The sequence below is a fragment of the Oncorhynchus kisutch genome, linkage group LG15 (assembly GCF_002021735.2).
Source record: "Oncorhynchus kisutch isolate 150728-3 linkage group LG15, Okis_V2, whole genome shotgun sequence".
NCBI classification, from domain to species: Eukaryota; Metazoa; Chordata; class Actinopteri; order Salmoniformes; family Salmonidae; genus Oncorhynchus; species Oncorhynchus kisutch.
The window spans coordinates 79553287-79575142 of NC_034188.2; the positions used below are offsets into that span (position 1 = coordinate 79553287).

At 45.3% G+C, this 21856-nt stretch overlaps 1 protein-coding gene across 2 annotated transcripts in view; it reads right to left on the reverse strand.

The window, feature by feature from the left end:
* Nucleotides 1-21856, reverse strand: part of LOC109884250 (glutamate receptor 4-like) — a 147939-nt gene that overhangs the window by 58517 nt on the left and 67566 nt on the right. For both annotated transcript variants that reach the window (XM_031791159.1, XM_031791158.1), the window contains exons 6-10: nucleotides 20536-20589; nucleotides 19862-20020; nucleotides 5546-5713; nucleotides 5370-5474; nucleotides 5165-5275 (exon numbers count right to left, since the gene is read on the reverse strand). In XM_031791159.1, the coding sequence (XP_031647019.1) occupies nucleotides 5165-5275; nucleotides 5370-5474; nucleotides 5546-5713; nucleotides 19862-20020; nucleotides 20536-20589 (597 nt within the window). The remainder of the gene's footprint in view (nucleotides 1-5164; nucleotides 5276-5369; nucleotides 5475-5545; nucleotides 5714-19861; nucleotides 20021-20535; nucleotides 20590-21856) is intronic.

Below are 21856 nucleotides of genomic sequence, written 5' to 3' on the forward strand. Positions count from 1 at the left end.
AACTTGGTGAAGTGAAACTGAAAAAATACATTCTACAAAAATAAGAAATGCAAAAGTGGTGCGTGCACATGTATTCACCCCATATGAAGACCCTAAATAAGATCTGGTGCAACCAATTACCTTCACAAGTCACATAATTAGTTAAATAATTTCAATCTAACTGTCTAATCTAATAATGCAATCTAAGTGTCACATGATCTGTCACATGATCTCCGTATATATACACCTGTTCTGAAAGGCCCCAGAGTCTGCAACACCACTAAGCAAGGGGCACCATCAAGCAAGTGGCACCATCAAGACCAAGGAGCTCTCCAAACAGGTCAGGGACAAAGTTGTGGAGAAGTACAGATCAGGGTTGGGTTGTATAAAAATGTCAGAAGCTTTGAACATCCCACGGAGCACCATTAGCTTCTTGAGTGTAGGAGGCAGTATTTTTGTGTTTGGCTAAAAAACGTACCCATTTGAAACTGCCTATTTCCCAGGCCCAGAAAATAGAATATGCATATAATTGTCAGATTAGGTGTCACGATCGTCGTAAGAAGCGGACCAAAGCGCAGCGTGGTGTGAATGCATCATTTAAAAGATGACAAAAAAAACACAAAGTAAACTGTACAAAAACAATAAACCAATAACGACCGTGAAGCTATCATAAGAACTATGCTGACACAAGCAACTAACATAGACAATCACCCACAAACAAACAGTGAAACCAAGGCTACCTAAGTATGATTCTCAATCAGAGACAACTAATGACACCTGCCTCTGATTGAGAACCATACTAGGACGAAACATAGACATCCCCAAAATCATAGAAAAACAAACATAGACTGCTCACCCCAACTCACGCCCTGACCATACTAAATAATGACAAAACAAAGGAAATAAAGGTCCGAATGTGACATTAGGATAGAAAACTCTAAAGTTTCCAAAACTGTCAAAATTTTGTCTGTGAGTATAACAGAACTGATATTGCAGGCGAAAACCTGAGGAAAATCCAACAAGGAAGTGCTGTTTTTCCTGAAACCTCTCTGTTTCATTGGATGCGTTGCCTCCATTTAAAGGAATATCAACCATATTCCTTTTTCCTATGGCTTCCCCAAGGTGTGAACAGTCTTTAGACAAAGTTTCAGGCTTTTATTTTGAAAAATGAGCGAGAAAGAACCAATCGCGTCAGTGGATGGCTGGGTGCCAGCAGAGTTTTTAATGCGCAACAGCAATTTTCTCTCTCTCTCCTATGGAAGAAGCTACATTCTGGTTGACATATTATCAATTATATATTGTAAAAACAACCTGAGGATTGATTATAAAAAACGTTTGACATGTTTCTACGACCATTTCGAATACTATTTGGAATTTTCGTCTGCGATGTCGTGACCGCTCGAGGCTGTGGATTTCTGAACATAATGCGCCAAACAAATGGAGGTATTTTGGATATAAAAATAATCTTTATGGAACAAAAGGAACATTTATTGTGTAACTGGGAGTCTCGTGAGTGCAAATATCCGAAGATCATCAAAGGTAAGCGATTTAATTTATTGCTTTTCTGACATTCGTGACCAATCTACTTGGCTGCTAGCTGTTTGTAATATTTTGTCTACTGAGAGAGATGTTCTTACATTAACGCTTGGTATGCTTTCGCCGAAAAGCTTCATTGAAATGTGACACGCCAGGTGGATTAACAACAAGCTAAGCTGTGTTTTGCTATATTGCACTTGTGATTTCATGAAAATTACATCTTTTTTGTAATTGAATTTGAATTTTGCGCTCCGCAATTCAGCGGATATTGCTGAAAATGATCCCGGTAACGGGATGGGTGCACCAAGAAGTTAAATCCATTATTAAAAAACGGAAAGAAAACAAACCTGCCAAGAGAGGGCCACCCACAAAAACTCACGGACGGAGGCAACAAAGAGACCAAAGAAACTCTGAAGGAGCTGGAAAGCTCCACAGTGGAGATTTGAGTATCTGTCCATAGGACCACTTTAAGCCATACACTCCACAGAGCTGGGCTTTATGGAAGAGTGGCCAGAAAAAAGACATTACTTGAAGAAAAAAATAAGCAAACACGTTTGGTGTTCGCCAAAAGGCACGTGGGAGACTCCTCAAACTTATGGAAGATGGTACTCTGGTCAAATGAGACTAGTATTGAGCTCTTTGGCCATCAAGCAAAACACTATGTCTGGCGCAAACACAACACCTCTCATCACCCCGAGAACAACATCCCCACCATGAAGCGTGGTGGTGGCAGCATCATGCTGTGGGGATGTTTTTCATCGGCAGGGACTGGGAAACTGGTCAGAATTGAAGGAATGATGGATGGCACTAAATACAGGGAAATTCTTGAGGGAAACCGGAGACTGGGACGGTGGTTCACCTTTCAGCAGGACAATGACCCTAAGCATTTTGCTAAGTGATTTAAGGGGAAACATTTAAATGCCTTGGAATGGCCTATTCAAAGCCCAGACCTCAATCCAATTGAGAATCTGTGGTATGACTTAAAGATTGTTGTACACCAGCGGAACCTGTCCAACTTGAAGGAGCTGGAGCAGTTTTGCCAGGCAAAAAAATAGGAAAAATGCCAAGGGGGTGAATACTTTCGCAAGCCACTGTAGAATAGAACAATGTAGATGGATGGGAGACCATGAAGTAACAGCAGCCTCTCGCTGTGTCAATGCACAGTCCCTGATGCAGTCTTCAGAGAACACCATAGAAACAGAATGACTAGAGCTGCTATCTGCAGGCGGCGTGAGGACATGTGATGACTCTCAGCAGTGAGGTGGCTAACAGGCACGTCGTCATGGTGATGGAATATTAAATACAGCCACACTTTGAGATTGTGTTTTTGTGACTGTCAGGGTGTGTTTGTTTGAGACTGTGATTATGTCAGTGTGTTGGGTTTGTGTTTGTGTATGCATCTGTGAGACAGTACGCAGTGTTTGAATGTGTGTGTGTGACAGTATATATGCACTCTGTGTGGGTGTGTTTCTATACGACTGGCCCCTGTCTGATCTGTGTGTGTTTCTATACGACTGGCCCCTGTCTGATCTGTGTGTGTGTTTCTGTACAACTGGCCCCTGTCTGATCTGTGTGTGTTTCTGTACAACTGGCCCCTGTCTGATCTGTGTGTGTTTCTATACAACTGGCCCCTGTCTGATCTGTGTGTGTTTCTGTACGACTGGCCCCTGTCTGATCTGTGTGTGTTTCTGTACAACTGGCCCCTGTCTGATCTGTGTGTGTTTCTGTACAACTGGCCCCTGTCTGATCTGTGTGTGTTTCTATACAACTGGCCCCTGTCTGATCTGTGTGTGTTTCTGTACAACTGGCCCCTGTCTGATCTGTGTGTGTTTCTGTACAACTGGCCCCTGTCTGATCTGTGTGTGTGTTTCTGTACAACTGGCCCCTGTCTGATCTGTGTGTGTTTCTATACAACTGGCCCCTGTCTGATCTGTGTGTGTTTCTGTACAACTGGCCCCTGTCTGATCTGTGTGTGTTTCTGTACAACTGGCCCCTGTCTGATCTGTGTGTGTTTCTATACAACTGGCCCCTGTCTGATCTGTGTGTGTTTCTATACAACTGGCCCCTGTCTGATCCGTGTGAGTCTTTTTCTCAGCATTTTGGGACACAATTCCATTCTAATTCCCTGAACAAAATATTAAAACTGTTTTTTGTTGTCTACAGTTCCCCCAGTTCACAGAGAAGAAAAAGTCAAGTCATGACAAAGCAGAATTACAGACAGATAGATAGATAGATGGATAGATGGATAGATGGATAGATAGATAGATAGATAGATAGATAGATAGATAGATAGATAGATAGATAGATAGATAGGTATCTTCATCTGTGTGATTCCTCTTCTCTCAATGCCGCTGCTATATAATTACAGAGCGATAGAGAGCTAGAGTCTCAGTGGCTCTGTCTGTCAGTGTGAGTCCTTCTGTGAGTCCATCTCCCGTCTGTCTGTGTTTCTGTCTGTACTGTAAGTCTTCAGTGTCGTAGCAGAGGCTTCCTCGTCAGTGGCTGTAAAGAGGAGGAGGTGGCTGAGGTAACATTAGCCATGGCCATCTGACAGGGACATAGATCATCCAGAGAGAGAAGGAGGGAGTGGGGGAGGGAAGGAGAGAGAGGGTGGGAGAGAGAGGGAGAGGGAGGGAGGGAGGGAGGGAGAAAAATTAAGAGGGAGGAAAATATCGAGGGGGAGGGAGGAAGAGAGAGGGAGAGGTAGGGAGAGAGGGAGAAAGAGGGGGAGGGTGGGAGGGAAAGAAAGAAAGAGGGAGTGGGAGGAAGAGAGAGAAAGAGGTAGAAGGGGAGGGAGGGAGAGAGAGAAAGAGGTAGAAGGGGAGGGAGGGAGAGAGAAAGCGGTAGAAGGGGAGGGAGGGAGAGAGAGGGAGGTAGAAGGGGAGAGAGGGAGAGAGAGAAAGAGGTAGAAGGGGCGAGAGGGAGAGAGAGAAAGAGGTAGAAGGGGAGAGAGGGAGAGAGAGAAAGAGGTAGAAGGGGAGAGAGGGAGAGAGAGAAAGCGGTAGAAGGGGAGAGAGGGAGAGAGAGAAAGAGGTAGAAGGGGAGAGAGGGAGAGAGAGAAAGCGGTAGAAGGGGAGGGAGGGAGAGAGAGAGAGGTAGAAGGGGAGGGAGGGAGAGAGAGAGAGAAAGAGGGAAAGAGTGACGTCCATAGAGAGAAGGCGGACAGACATGAGAAAAGGTAAAAGGACTAAAACTCCTCTCTCTTTCACACTTGACAGATGACGTCAACGAAAACCAAATCAATATAAAGACAACCTGCCAGTGACAAGTCTGATTCCTCTCTTACAGTCCCCTACTCTCTCTTCCCTCACTATGACCTGGTACTGCTACAATACCCTTAGGGACACTGAGATACACACTGGTGTCACTACCAGCTCTGACCACAAGAGGCCCTCTGCTCTCTAATTCAATGTGGGTGCATCTCAACAGTGGGTGCATCTGTACTGATTTGAGAAAACAGCGTAGTCGATTCCTACAGAACATTGACTTTCCACCTTTCAAGTTGTTTAATATCAGTACAGATGGACAGGAGTTGAGGACAGGAGTTGAGGACTTGCCTAAAAAAATTAAATTAGGAAGCCGTTTTAGACTGTTGGGATGTATCTTCTGTGTGATTGAGGAAAGGAGAGGAGGCAGAGGAGTACATTACCATTATAGTTGTCACGACGACTGTCCTGTTCTCAATGTTTGTGCTGTCGTTAGACAACAGCACCTCATTCTGGACCAGAACCAGTTTGTCAATGTCGTTCCAGTAGCCAATCTGAGAGAGGAAAGGGGGAGGTGAAAAGTAGACAAAACTGCATTTTCATAAAGCCCAAATAATATCTCCGACATGCCTGTGTGTCTATTCCTACCCGTTGTGGTCCGTTGCTCTTCAGTTCAAACATGTCCATGGTGTAGTTGACTCTGCGGCCGTAGTGGTCAAACTGGATGTTACCTGTTAGACCCTGGATACGCACCTGGAGACAGGACAACAGAGAACACAGGTCAGAACAAAGAACAATAAGGAACACAAAGGACCAAAGAATACCTGTTTGAGTGTGCGTTCCATGTCTATGCCCTGGTTCCAGGGAGCAGCTGGGTTGGCCAGACAGTCTCCAGCATTTCCTCTACGGGAGATGTCTATCTTCTGACGACGCAGGTTCCTGAAGGCCTCGGCCATCACCAACACCCCATCATATGTCAGAGACGAGGTGTACTGGGGAGAGAGGAGAGAGGAAGAGGAGGGAGAAAGAGTATATTAGATGATTTTACATCAACAGCGTAGAGCCTTTAACAGACATAATGATGCCTGTTTTAGGAATCAGGAAATGCCTGTTTCATGCTATGGGTTCCTCTCTTGACAAAACACTGGATTAGTTATGTACAAAATAAGTCCCATCTATGTGAATGAATGGATCCCCATGAGACCCATCTGCGGCAGTAAGATCATGATTTGAGAGATGAGGAGGTCTTCGGAGGAGGCTTATCTGACTGACAGCTCTGTAACAGGTAAGACACAGCACTATGGAGGTATTCACACACACAGCAGGGAGACCTCACAACACACACACACACACGCGCACGCACACTGCTACAGAGGTAGTCAAAGCCACAGCAGGAAACATTCACATCGTGACAGAGACCAAACTGAGGAGGAGAAGAGAAGAGGAGGAGAGGAAGGATGAGGGGATGATAAACTCAGGGGACGCACTTCACATCAGGTCAGTGTCACTCTGACATGTCTTCCTTTCCTTTCTCACTCTGTGTGTTGGGGTTGGTTATATACCATGCCGTTTTGACGATCTTCTCTTGATATTTTCTCAGGGCTTTCTTTGAGAACTGACATGCTTGTTCTTCTGTGACCCTGGAAGTCTTAATACTCTTTGACAGGTATTAATAAAACACAACCTGTCCTTAGTTCTAACATTCTAATTGATTGTGATTGATGATGATACATAAAGCTTCCCATTTAATTGTACGGAAAGGGCCTTGTCATTCACTAATGAAGTACACATCTGTATCCCTCTGACTGGACAGAGAAATGTTTGTTATTTTGGTCTTGAAAGGTGTCTCCAATAATTGACTTCAATAGAAAACTCGGAGGCTCATGAGCCTCACCACCTTCCATAGACTTACACAGTAATTATGACAACTTCCGGAAGACGTCCTCCAGCCCAGTGGCGTAGCCTTGGCCTACCTAGTTTGATCTCAGGCCTACCTCAAAAATACCCCAGAAATGATCAAATATGAATTGTGTAATATTTTATTACATTTTTAAAAGAACCGCATTTGAGAAGTATTTTCTATGGGTCATTTTATTATCAAGTTGGCTTCCGACTATTTGTTACATTTTTTAAAAATCATACAGGGGTTTACCTCAACAACCTGGCAATGTCACGTGGCTAAACTTTGTAGCTCATAGGTTAGCAAGCTCTACCACGCTAGTTTACTGGAATTGACTCACCAGCCAAGGTAATTTAGTAGTTCTAACATTGGCAAACCAAATGTTGATCGCTAGGTTTAAAAAAAAAAGACGTCTGAGGCAAAGAAGTGTGTTCCAGAAAGAATAAGACATTAACAGGTGGGGTCAGGATAGAAATAATCGCAATTGCCATCACAACAGCCAATGCCACGTTGAGCCAGGCATGCTTGCCTACCCCACCGTCTCCTCTCCTTCTTGATGTCTCCTCTCCTTCTTGATGCTGCGGGTGGGGGTGACCCTGCAGTAGGTCCACCTGTCAACCAAAGCTAGCAAGGTTCCCTTCAAGTATAATAAATGGCAAATCACGCTGCTTCTCTTCAAGGTGGTATGACCAGTTCGTGTGGATTGAGTATAGTAAAGCAAAATGGTTGTACGTTTTGTAGGCACTTTCCTGGGGCAAATGTCAAATTCAGATTTATACGAGATGGATTTAAAAACTGAAAACTCTGCAAACACAGGAATAGCAAATGTAATTCTAATGTCCTTGCAAAATGTGAATCCTACAAGGCGACCCATGAGCCTAGAAGTCAAGTCAAGTGTTGAACCAAATACATGGTGATGCCTAGAAGTCGTGGGACTGTGTTGAACCAAATACATGGTGATGCCTAGAAGTCGTGGGACTGTGTTGAACCAAATTCATGGTGATGCCTAGAGGTCGTGGGACTGTGTTGAACCAAATACATGGTGATGCAAACATGGATTTTATAGAAAGAAACCGTACACATGTTAAAGGTGTGCAAAGCAGGATATTCCACTCAGAGGGCATAGAGAAACCGAAAAGGCAATCAAGAAAGGTAACCATTTTTGAAATCTTCAATTTCATGTCAAAGTATGACTCAGAAATACAAAACAGGCTTAATGAGCTACCTCGCAATGCCACGCTTCTGAGCCCCGAAATTCAGAACGAGTTGCAGCATCATTGTTACTGTGGAGAATAAAAGATTAAGTTCATTCTGAGCCTTCCAAGTATTCTGCCACACTAGCAGATGAATATAAAGATCAATCTAAACTAGAAATTCTTGCTGTGTGCATCCGATACATTCATGCTGAAATTATTAAAGAAAGAGCTGTTGGGTTTATGGAAACCGCTGATTTGTCCGTGTTGCAACCCCTGGAGTTGGATCCCACTCTGTGTGGGTTTTTGTTTCGATGGCGCTTCAGTCATGTCAGGGAACAGAGGAGGGGTACATGTCCTACTAAAGCAAACATTTAAGCAAGCTGTGTCGGGACGTCAGTACTTTCTTTGACCAGCTGCACACATTTATGAGTGGATCCCAAAGACATGCTCCATTCATGAAGTACAGAAAGAGTTGCATCCCAATAGACCGTGTGTCGAGCTAGAAAGATCCACGGATATACATTGGAGTTAAAAATCAGGGTCTGTGAGTAAAGTGCTGTTACTGCTAGATGTCATTTTAGAGGTTCTTGCAGAGTTTCCAGAGGCTTGTGGACAAACCAAATTAGAAGCCGATGCCCTCTTACAACAAATCCAGAACAATACATTTTTATTCCTGTTAGTCCCATTTAGTAAATTGTTTGACACTAGTGATTTTGCTACGAAGGGATTACAAAGCTCTACATTATCTGTGATGGACGGTATTGGTTTAATTGAAATCCTCAAAAGCAGCTTTTCTACATTCAGAGAACTCAGCGGAGACTTTGATAAAGTTCTCAAGCTAACTAAAGAGATGATGATTAATCATGATATTAGTAATTGGGATGTGAGGACATCACGACAGCGAAAACTGCCTGTAAAAAACTTCACTGGAAAACATCCAGCATAAAGAGTGACAGTGACCTGAGGCAACTTTGCAACAATATTCTAGACAGACAGATTACTGTGTTGAACTCAGAATTTCAAGAAGACACATACGGGATCATGCAAGCGGCAGCCTCCTTTTCCAAAGAATCCCAAACCTGCGGCCTTAAAGAGCAGCTGAAGACCACATGCGACCATTATGCAATGTCAATTGAGGATGCTGAATTCACTGTTTTTATTCAGCAGAGTTGCAAAATGATCATGGGAAAGAGTGACTTTTCCTCCATAATGAGTGTACTTGACAGTTGCCCTGATGATATTTTCCCTAATATAAACATTCTTTTAAGGATCATTGTCACACTTCCAATGACATCATGCAGCGTGGAGAGACTTTTCTCAACAACAACTAGGATTAAAAAAATAGTCTTCGCACATCAATGACAAGCGGCTGGCTGAACCACTTCAGTTTGCTGTCTTTAGAGCGTCAACTGAGAGATCCATTGGATTTTGATGAAATCATCACCGTATTCAACTCAAAGCCTCGCCGTCTGCACCTTGTGATGTAGGTCACGCCTTATGATACGTCTAATAAAGGTAAGGTACCATTTCATAGTACCCATAGTACCTGCCATGGTGTAAATTGTAACATCAAATATAGGCTTGTTTGCCCATTGAGATTAAAGTGCGTCTGAAGATGAGTTTTTTGTTGTTGGCAATTTGGCAACTGGTCTAAAATTACTGTCTTATTTTAATATGCTGGGATAGGTAAATATTTGTACATGTAACGAGGTTGCTCCAAGTGCTATGCACTAGTATAAAATTATTGTATTACGAAATAATATATGGTACACGTCGCAAAATAAATTAAATGAAGTAGAAAAAAGGAATATCCACAATTTTCTAGGCCTATCCCCCCAAAAAAATCTGTCTACGCCCCTGCTCCAGCCTATCAGAGCTCTTGTAGCATGAACTGACATGTTGTCCACCCAATCAAAGGACCAGAGAATTAATATAGTACAGAAAGCATATGCTACAGCTAGCTAGCACTGCAGTGTTTAAAATGTGGCGAGTAGTTGACTCAAAGAGAGAGAAAGACAACAGTTGAACAGTTTTGAACAAATACATTTCTTTCAAAATGACGAAGCAAGAGAGTAATAGAGAGTAATAGAGAGATATTGTCAGTTTCACTTACTTAGCTAGCAAATGCAGCTAGCTAGTTTAGCCTACTGAAACACTCTGCTCAGAGCGATGCTATGTTAGCCAGCTGGCTATGACTTTCCAACACAACACTGGAACTCTTCCATGTCAATGTAAGCTTTTGGTATTACTAATGGTATTACATTGGTCTAATGATTACACCCTATAGCAGCTAGATGCAGGCAAGCGTGTGCAAGGCGGTATTGAATGTCACTGTCTGTCCATGTGTCACTGCCTGTCACCTCAAATGTGTCTCTCGACCTGTGTTCACCTACTTACTGTACGTTATAAACTTTCATTCATAAGCTAGGTTGCAGCAACCTCATGGTGGGTATAGGGGAATTTTGAGTATCATGTAGTAGCCTAAACCTATCTATGTTACATTGAACTGGGTACATGGAATATGAATGACAGTCATCCAATATGCTGTAACAGAAATAAGGCCATGCTCATGAAAAAAAACATCTTCCCTAATTTAAAAAACGGCACTGACCTAGTCATCCTAGGGCGGACCTAGTCATCCTAGAGCAGAGCCAGTCATCCTAGGGCAGAGCTAGTCATCCTAGGGCAGGGCTAGTCATCCTGGGGCAGGGCTAGTAGACCTAGGGCAGAGCTAGTCATCATAGGGCAGAGCTAGTCATCCTAGGTTAGGGCTAGTCATCCTAGGGCAGAGCTAGTCATCCTAGGGCAAGGCTAGTCATCCTAGGGCAACGCTAGTCATCCTGGGGCAGGGCTAGGGCTAGTCATCATAGGGCAGAGCTAGTCATCCTAGGGCAGGGCTAATCATACTAGGGCAGGGCTAGTCATCCTAGGGCAGGGCTAGTCATCCTAGGGCAGGGCTAGTCATCCTAGGGCAGGGCTAGTCATCCTAGGGAAGAGCTAGTCATCCTAGGGCAGGGCTAGTCATCCTAGGGCAGAGCTAGTCATCCTAGGGCAGGGCTAGTCATCCAAATCAAATCACATTTTATTTGTCACATACACATGGTTAGCAGATGTTAATGCGAGTGTAGCGAAATGCTTGTGCTTCTAGTTCCGACAATGCAGAAATAACCGACAAGTAATCTAACTAACAATTCCAAAACTACTGTCTTATACACACAAGTGTAAGGGGATAAAGAATATGTACATAAAGATATATGAATGAGTGATGGTACAGAGCGGCATAGGCAAGATACAGTAGATGGTATCGAGTACAGAATATACGTATACATATGAGATGAATAATGTAGGGTATGTAAACATTATATTAGGTAGCATTGTTTAAAGTGGCTAGTGATATATTTTACATCATTTCCCATCAATTCCCATTATTAAAGTGGCTGGAGTGGAGTAAGTGTGTTGGAAGCAGCCACTCAATGTTAGTGGTGGCTGTTTAACAGACTGATGGCCTTGAGATAGAAGCTGTTTTTCAGTCTCTCGGTCCCAGCTTTGATGCACCTGTACTGACCTCGCCTTCTGGATGATAGCGGGGTGAACAGGCAGTGGCTCGCGTGGTTGTTGTCCTTGATGATCTTTATGGCCTTCCTGTAACATCGGGTGGTATAGTTGTGCTGGAGGGCAGGTAGTTTGCCCCCGGTGATGCGTTGTGCAGACCTCACTACCCTCTGGAGAGCCTTACGGTTGTGGGCGGAGCAGTTGCCGTACCAGGCGGTGATACAGCCCGCCAGGATGCTCTCGATTGTGCATCTGTAGAAGTTTGTGAGTGCTTTTGGTGACAAGCCGAATTTCTTCAGCCTCCTGAGGTTGAAGAGGCGCTGCTGTGCCTTCTTCACGATGCTGTCTGTGTGGGTGGACCAATTCAGTTTATCTGTGATGTGTATGCCGAGGAACTTAAAACTTGCTACCCTCTCCACTACTGTTCCATCGATGTGGATAGGGGGGTGTTCCCTCTGCTGTTTCCTGAAGTCCACAATCATCTCCTTAGTTTTGTTGACGTTGAGTGTGAGGTTATTATCCTGACACCACACTCCAAGGGCCCTCACCTCCTCCCTGTAGGCCGTCTCGTCGTTGTTGGTAATCAAGCCTACCACTGTTGTGTCATCCGCAAACTTGATGATTGAGTTGGAGGCGTGCGTGGCCACGCAGTCGTGGGTGAACAGGGAGTACAGGAGAGGGCTCAGAATGCACCCTTGTGGGGCCCCAGTGTTGAGGATCAGCGGGGTGGAGATGTTGTTGCCTACCCTCACCACCTGGGTGCGGCCCGCCAGGAAGTCTAGTACCCAGTTGCACAGGGCGGGGTCGAGACCCAGGGTCTCGAGCTTGATGACGAGCTTGGAGGGTACTATGGTGTTAAATGCCGAGCTGTAGTCGATGAACAGCATTCTCACATAGGTATTCCTCTTGTCCAGATGGGTTAGGGCAGTGTGCAGTGTGGTTGAGATTGCATCGTCTGTGGACCTATTTGGGCGGTAAGCAAATTGGAGTGGGTCTAGGGTGTCAGGTAGGGTGGAGGTGATATGGTCCTTGACTAGTCTCTCAAAGCACTTCATGATGACGGAAGTGAGTGCTACGGGGCGGTAGTCGTTTAGCTCAGTTACCTTAGCTTTCTTGGGAACAGGAACAATGGTGGCCCTCTTGAAGCATGTGGGAACAGCAGACTGGGATAGGGATTGATTGAATATGTCCGTAAACACACCAGCCAGCTGGTCTGCGCATGCTCTGAGGGCGCGGCTGGGGATGCCGTCTGGGCCTGCAACCTTGCGAGGGTTAACACGTTTAAATGTTTTACTCACCTTGGCTGCAGTGAAGGAGAGACCGCATGTTTTGGTTGCAGGCCATGTCAGTGGCACTGTATTGTCCTCAAAGCGGGCAAAAAAGTTTTTTAGTCTGCCTGGGAGCAAGACATCCTGGTCCGTGACGGGGCTGGTTTTATTTTTGTAATCCATGATTGACTGTAGACCCTGCCACATACCTCTTGTGTCTGAGCCGTTGAATTGAGATTCTACTTTGTCTCTATACTGACGCTTAGCTTGTTTGATTGCCTTGAGGAGGGAATAGCTACACTGTTTGTATTCGGTCATATTTCCGGACACCTTGCCCTGATTAAAAGCAGTGGTTCGCGCTTTCAGTTTCACACGAATGCTGCCATCAATCCACGGTTTCTGGTTTGGGAATGTTTTAATCGTTGCTATGGGAACGAGATCTTCAACGCACGTTCTAATGAACTCGCACACTAGGGCAGGGCTAGTCATCCTAGGGCAGGGCTAGTCATCCTAGGGCAGGGCTAGTCATCCTAGGGCAGGGCTAGTCATCCTAGGGCAGGGCTAGTGCATCTTAGTGCAAAGCGTGCTGGATGAATACTTAATGCTGAGATGGACAACCATGGAGATATGGAGAGAGAGAGATTGAAGGTGTAAACGTAATGTAAACTTGAAGGTGAAAATCTAAATAGCATATTTTACCATATAGCTTCCCTATCAAAAAAAAAGCAAGTTCAGGGAGTGAATATTTCATAAATAAACAGAACATAATACAAAACAAGAAACACTAACGGCACACAGACAGGAAACAGAAACAATACACCTGGGGAAGGAACCAAAGGCAGTGACAGAAATAGGGCAGGTAATCAAGAAGGTGATGGAGTCCAGGTGAGTGTCAATAAGTACAGGTGTGCGTGACGAGGTGTGTGTAATAATCAGCAGTCTGGTGACCTAAAACCCAGAGAGGGAGTATACGTGACAGAATGACTAAAACAATATAGAAAAATACCCTATGGAAAGCACATCAGAAATCAGCTTAATGTAATTGAAGAATCCATAGAATCTAACCGCTTCTTGGAAAATTGGAATTTACTAAACAAACACAAAGAGTTATCTATCCAAAATGAAGATGAAGAACAAACACCTAAAACATATTAATGATCAAATACAAATATTAGACTCACCTATTAAAGACTACCAGAACCCACTGGATTTTCCAATTATATTGAATGAACTACAGGACAAAATACAAACCCTCCAACCCCAAAAAGCATGTGGTGTTGATGGTATCCAGATCACAAATTCCAATTGGCTATACTTAGACTCTTTAATATCATCCTCAGCTCTGGCATCTTCCCCAAAATGTCACCCCAATAACTCCTGTGGGATACAACATACATCAACAGCAACCTTCGGGAAATCCTCTACATTATCACTAACAGCAGACTCATATAATTCCTCAGTAAAAACAATGTACTGAGCAAATGTCAAATTGGCTTTTTACCAAATTACCATATGGCAAACCACATATTCATCCAGCACACCCTAAGTGACAAACAAACAACCAAAACAAAGGCAAAATCTTCTGATGGTTTGATGATTTCCAAAAAGCGTTTGACTCAATTTGGCATGACGGTCTGCTTTTCAAATTGATGGAAAGCAGTGTTGGGAGAAAAACATAAGACAATATAAATTCCAAATATACAAACAACAAGTGTGCAGTTAAAATTGGCAAAGTAATACACACATTTATTTCCACATGCCGTGGGGTGAGACAGGGATGCAGTTTGAGCACCCCACCCTCTTCAACATATACAGTGCATTCAGAAAGTATTCAGACCCCTTTTTCCACATTTTGCCAGTTTACAGCCTTATTATAAAATGGATTAAATACATTTTGTTCTTCATCAATCTACACACAATACCCCACAACGACAAAGCAGAAACAGGTATTTAGAAATGTTTGCAAATGTATTACAAATAATAAACAGAAATACCTTCTTTTATATAACTTTTCAGACCTTTTACTATGAGACTCGAAATTCTTCTTCAGATGCATCCTGTTTCCATTGAACATCCTTGAGATGTTTCTACAACTTGATTGGAGTCCACCTGTGGTAAATTCAATTGATTGGACATGATTTGGAAAGGCACACACCTGTCTATATAAGGTCCCACAGATGATGTGCATGTCAGAGCAAACACCAAGCCATGAGGTGGAAGGAATTGTCCTTAGAGCTCCGAGACAGGATTGTGTCAAGGCACAGATCTGCAGCATTGAAGGTCCCCAAGAACATAATGGCTTTCATTATTCTTAAATGGAAGAAGTTTGGAACCACCAAGACCCTTCCAGAGCTGGCCACTCGGCCAAACTGAACAATCGGGGGAGAAGGGCCTTTGTCAGGGAGGTGACCAAGAACCTGATGGTAACTCTGACAGAGCTCTAGAGTTCCTCTGTGGACATGGGTGAATTTTCCAGAAGGACAACCATCTCTGCAGCACTTCACCATTTAGGCCTTTATGGTAGAGTGGCCAGACGGAAGCTACTCCTCAGTAAAAGGCACATGACAGCCCGTTTAGAGGCACTTAAAGACTCTCTGCTGCTTTTTAATTATTTGTTATTCTCAACTGTTACTTTTTGGGGTGATTTTTCTTAAAACTGAATTGTTGTTTAACTTTTTATGGCTGCAGGGGCCGTATTGAGTAGCTTGGATGAAAAGGTGCCCATTGTAAACGGCCAGCTCCTCAGTCTCAGTTGCTAATATATGCATATTATTATTAGTATTGGATAGAAAACACTCTAAAGTTTCCAAAACTGTCAAAATATTGTCTGTGAGTTATATATAACAGAAGTGATATTGCAGGCGAAACCCTGAGGAAAATCAAAACAGGAATTGCCTTCTATTTTGAAAACGCCATGTTCCATAGCCTCCCTTTGCTGGATTTAAAGGGATATGAACCAGATTCCTTTTCCTATCGCTTCCTCAAGTTGTCAACAGTCTTCAAACATAGTTTCAGGCTTTTATTTTGAAAAATGAGCCAACGATAAAATCGCATCAAGTTTTGCTCACTCATCAGAGTTTGGATAGGTATTGCTTTTCCCTCTCCTACTGTGAAAGACATTTGCGGTTGATATATTATCAATTGTATATTTTAAAACAACCTGAGAATTGATCATTGTCACGCCCTGGTCTTAGTATTTTGTGTTTATATATTTATTTGGTCAGGCCAGGGTGTGACATGGGGGTTATTTTTGTGTTGTGTTGTGGTATTTGGGGTTTTAGTAGGTATTGGGATTGTGGCTGAGTAGGGGTGTCTAGCATAGTCTATGGCTGCCTGAGGTTCTCAATCAGAGTCAGGTTATTCTCGTTGTCTCTGATTGGGAACCATATTTAGGTAGCCTGGGTTTCACTGTGTGTTTGTGGGTGATTGTTCCTGTCTCTGTGTTAGTTGTCACCAGACAGGCTGTATAGGTTTTCACACGTTCCGTTTATTGTTTTTGTCGTGTTTATTCATTTCATTAAACATGGATCGCAATCTACACGCTGCATTTTGGTCCGACTCTCCTTCGACGGAAGAAAGCCGTAACAGAATCACCCACCACACCCGCACCTCTCAGGCTCTCCAGTACACCTTCACGGTCCGGTCCATCCTGTGCCACCTTCACACACCAGTTCTCCGGTGGCAGCTCCCCGCACCAGGCTTCCTGTGCGTGTCCTCGGTTCAGTACCACCAGTGCCAGCATCACGCACCAGGCCTTCAGTGTGCCTCGCCTGTTCAGCGCAGCCAGAGCCTTTCTCCTCTCCAGCGCTGTCGGAGTCTCCCGCCTGTTCAGCGCAGCCAGAGCCTTCCTCCTCTCCAGCGCTGTCGGAGTCTCCCGCCTGTTTAGCGCTGCCAGAGCCTTCCTCCTCTCCAGCGCTGCCGGAGTCTCCCGCCTGTTCAGCGCAGCCAGAGCCTTCCTCCTCTACAGCGCTGCCGGAGTCTCCCGCCTATCTAGCGCTATCAGAGTCTTCCTCCTCTCCAGCGCTGCCGGAGTCTCCCGCCTGTTTAGCGCTGCCAGAGCCTTCCTCCTCTACAGCACTGCCGGAGCCTCCCGCCTGTTCAGCGCAGCCAGAGCCTTCCTCCTCTACAGCGTTGCCGGAGCCTCCCGCCTGTTCAGCGCAGCCAGAGCCTTCCTCCTCTACAGCGCTGCCGGAGCCTCCCGCCTGTTCAGCGCTGCCAGAGCCTTCCTCCTCTACAGCGCTGCTGGAGTCTCCTGCCTGTTCAGAGCAGCCTGAGCTGCCAATCTGCATGGAGCAGCCTGAGCTGCCAATCTGCATGGAGCAGCCAGAGCTGCCAGTCTGCATGGAGCAGCCAGAGCTGCCAGTCTGCATGGAGCAGCCAGAGCTGCCAGTCTGCATGGAGCAGCCTGAGCTGCCAATCTGCATGGAGCAGCCAGAGCTGCCAATCTGCATGGAGCAGCCAGAGCTGCCAGTCTGCATGGAGCAGCCAGAGCTGCCAGTCTGCATGGAGCAGCCAGAGCTGCCAGTCTGCATGGAGCAGCCAGAGCCGCCAGTCTGCATGGAGCAGCCAGAGCCGCCAGTCTGCATGGAGCAGCCAGAGCTGCCAGTCTGCATGGAGCAGCCAGAGCTGCCAGTCTGCATGGAGCAGCCAGAGCTGCCAGTCTGCATGGAGCAGCCAGAGCTGCCAGTCTGCATGGAGCAGCCAGAGCCGACAGTCTGCATGGAGCAGCCAGAGCTGCCAGTCTGCATGGAGCAGCCAGATCCGCCAGTCAGCCAGGATCCACCAGTCAGCCAGCATCTTACAGATCCGCCAGTCAGCCAGGATCCGCCAGTCAGCCATGATCTTCCAGATCCGCCAGTCAGCCAGGATCCGCCAGTCAGCCAGGATCTGCCAGAACCACCAGCTAGCCAGGATCCGCCAGTCAGCCAGGATCTGCCAGAACCACCAGCTAGCCAGGATCTGCCAGAGCCTACTACCTGCCTGAGTTTCCTCTCAGTACTGGGCTTCCTCTCAGTACTGGGCTTCCTCTCAGTGCTGGGCTTCCCCTCAGTGCTGAGCTTCCCCTCTATGCTGAGCTTCCCCTCTATGCTGAGCTTCCCCTCTATGCTGAGCTTCCCCTCTATGCTGAGCTTCCCCTCAGTGCTGAGCTTCCCCTCAGTGCTGAGCTACCCCTCAGTCCCGAGCTACCCCTCAGTCCCGAGCTACCCCTCAGTCCCGAGCTACCCCTCAGTCCCGAGCTACCCCTCAGTCCCGAGCTTCCCCTCAGTCCCGAGCTTCTACCTCAGTCCCGAGCTGCCCCTCAGTCCAGTGGGGTCCTTGGTGAGGGTTATTAGGCCTAGGTCGGCGGCGAGGGTCGCCAATCAAAGGACGCGTTACAGGTGGACTAAGACTTGGTTGGAGTGGGGAGCCGCCACCATGGACAGACTCCCACCCGGACCCTCCCCTATGGGTTTTAGTGTGCGGCCGGGAGTCCGCACCTTGGGGGGGGGGGGGTTCTGTCACGCCCTGGACTTAGTATTTTGTGTTTATATATTTATTTGGTCAGGCCAGGGTGTGACATGGGGGTTATTTTTGTGTTGTGTTGTGGTATTTGGGGTTTTAGTAGGTATTGGGATTGTGGCTGAGTAGGGGTGTCTAGCATAGTCTATGGCTGCCTGAGGTTCTCAATCAGAGTCAGGTGATTCTCATTGTCTCTGATTGGGAACCATATTTAGGTAGCCTGGGTTTCACGGTGTGTTTGTGGGTGATTGTTCCTGTCTCTGTGTTAGTTGTCACCAGACAGGCTGTATAGGTTTTCACACGTTCCGTTTATTGTTTTTGTGTTTGTCGTGTTTATTCATTTCATTAATTAAACATGGATCGCAATCTACACGCTGCATTTTGGTCCGACTCTCCTTCAACGGAAGAAAGCCGTAACAATTATAAAAAACGTTTGACATGTTTCTGTGGACATTATGGAAACTCTTTGGAATTTTCATCTGTGTTGTCGTGACCGCTCTTTCCTGTGGATTTCTGAACATAACGTGCCAAATAAACTGAGGTATTTTGGATATAAAAATAATCTTTATGGAACAAAAGGAACATTTGTTGTGTAACTGGGAGTCTCGTGAGTGAAAACATCCGAAGATCATCAAAGGTAAACTATTAATTTGATTGCTTTTCTGATTTTCGTGACCAAGCGACCTGATGCTAAGTGTACTTAATGTTTTGTAGTGCGATCGATAAACTTACACAAACGCTTGGATTGCTTTAGCTGTAAAGCATATTTTCAAAATCTGACACGACAGGTGGATTAACAAAAGGCTAAGCTGTGTTTTCCTATATTGCACTTGTGATTTCATGAATATAAATATTTGTAGTAATATTTATTGAATATAGCGCTATGCTATTCAGCGGTTGTTGATGACACTTATCCCGTTAGTGGGATTGCAGCCATAACAAGTTAAGGGCCCGTAAGGGCTCGTAAGTAAGCATTTCACTGTAAGGCCTATACCTGTTGTATGTGCCAAGTGACAAATACAATTTGATTTGATTTGAGACCATGAGAAACAAGATTCTTTGGTCTGATGAAACCAAGACTGAACTCTTTGTCCTGAATGCCAAGTGTCACGTCTGGAGGAAACCTAGCCCCATACCTATGGTGAAGCACGGTGGTGGCAGCATCATGCTGTAGGGATGTTTTTCAGCGGCAGGGACTGGGAGACTAGTCAGGATCGAGGCAAAGATGAACGGAGCAAAGCACAGAGAGGTCCTTGATGAAAACCTGCTTCAGAGCACTCAGGACCTCGACTGGGGTGAAGGTTCACCTTCCAACAGGACAACGACCCAAAGCACACACTCAAGACAACGCAGGAGTGGTTTTGGGACAAGTCTCTGAATGTCCTTGAGTGGCCCAGCCAGAGCCTGGACTTGAACCCGATTGAACATCTCTGGAGAGACGTGAAAATAGCTGTGCATAGTATAACACTTACTCTTAATTTTGTATTGTTTATTTCACTTTTGTTTAATGTCTATTTCACTTGCTTGTCCATGTAACATATGGTTCCCATGCCAATAAAGCCCTTTGATTTGGAGAAAGGGAGAGAGAGGTGTGGGACACTGTCTGTGTTTCCTGCTGCTTCTCTGAGTCAAAGTGTGATTGGCTAAAGAGCTGTGACAGAAGAAAATAGTTCTCTCTCCAACATGATTCTAGAACCATCTGCAGCAGTGTGAGTGTGTGTGTACCTTGGGTGGGATGTCAGAGCCTGGGTACTCTCTCTGGTCCAGTTTGTTCCAGCGCTGCATCAGTTTGAGGACTATTGGCTTACTGAAGTCAACCAACTGGAACCCTGTGATGTTAGCCCCACCATGCATAAACCTCTCTAGAGATATGTCTTTAAAACCCTGGATGGGAGAGAGACAGTGGAGGGAGGGAGGGAGGGAGGGAGGGAGGGCTGTTAGGCACAACTGCATTTGAAGATTACCCTGGCTTTGCCTGAACATGGAAGCTCTGAGACAGGGATGGACCTTCTTTTCCCAAGCTAGAGAGAGAGAGCGAAGGAGAGAGAGAGAGTGGGGGACAAAGAGAGAAAGGGAATGCACTGTCTGAAGTGCCTTCAAACCATTCTCCTCACAAAGGCATGGTTCTGTCTGTCTGGCTCACATTTTTTTTTAAACCACAGCCACCTGCCTGAACCCCTCTGTACATACCACAACCTTCCCTTCTTCTCCTCGTCTCCTCTCTTTAATCTGCACTAATCTAAAAAAATATATAATGTGGATGGGGACAGGGGTATTTGTTTTCACTTGTTCAGTTGGTTCATGTTAGCAGAGATGAAGGAGAGCAGAAGGGGAGCAGACAAGGATATGAAACCACTTTAGACTATTGGGATGCACTAAGAAGCCACGCACATACTTACCAGGTTGGCCAAGATGTAATGGTAGCCTTTGACATGTTTCCCCACACTAACAGCCTGGAGAAAGAGAGGAAGAGAAGAGTAAAATAGAGGAGGAGAAGAGGGGAGAACGAAAGTGGATGAGAGGGGAGAAAGGAAGAGAAGAAATTGAATGGCTATCCTGAGAGAGAGAGAGAGAGAGAGAGAGAGAGAGAGAGAGAGAGAGAGAGAGAGAGAGAGAGAGAGAGAGAGAGAGAGAGAGAATTACTTAACACATTGGAAAGAATTAACAAAATATCTATCCTGAGAGAGAGAGAGAGAGAGAGAGAGAGAGAGAGAGAGAGAATTACTTAACACATTGGAAAGAATTAACAAAATATCTGAGCAAACTGGAATGCTATTTGGCCTTAAACAAAGAGTACACAGTGGCAGAATACCTGACCACTGTGACTGACCCAAAATTAAGGAAAGCTTTGACCATGTACAGACTCAGTGAGCATAGCCTTGCTATTAAGAAAGGCCGCCGTAGGCAGACCTGGCTCTCAAGAGAAGACAGGCTATGTGCACACTGCCCACAACATGAGGTGGAAACTGAGCTGCACTTCCGAACCTCCTGCCAAATGTATGACCATATTAGAGACAAATATTTCCCTCAAATTACACAGACCCACAAAGAATTTGAAAACATATCCAATTTTGATAAACTCCCATATCTATTGGATGAAATACCACCGTGTGTCATCACAGCAGCAAGATTTGTGATCTGTTGCCACAAGAAAAGGGCAACCAGTGAATAACAAATACCATTGTAAATACAACTTTTGTGATAAACAATTTTTTTTATTATTTATTTCACTTTTGTTCATTATCTATTTCACTTGCTTTGGCAATGTAAACATATGTTTCCCATGACAATAAAGCCCTTTAAAATTGAGAGAGAGAGAGAGAGAGAGAGAGAGCAATCTCTGTCGGACTGACGATGCCATCCATGCCAATACTACTGAGCCTGCTGTTCCTGGGCAGACCACTGCACAGGTGTGTGTTTGTGTGTGTATTTGTGCATGTGTCCGTGCTTGTAGTTGCTGGTGTGTGTCTGCCCATATTTGTCAGACCAGTAGACAGAAAGGGAGACCTGGCCAGAAGAGGAAATGATGCATGCACAGGGAAGTAGTGACAGATGGCTGACCAATGGGACATTACCCTGGAGCTGGGGTCAAAGATGACAGCAGCAGAGAAGAGGCAGACAGACACACCTGTCTCAACTGTTAGAGTCACAGTCTGGCCGTCAGTAGATGTGTTCAGTGAAGAGAGGAGGAGAGGAGTACTAACTACCACAAGGCTGAGA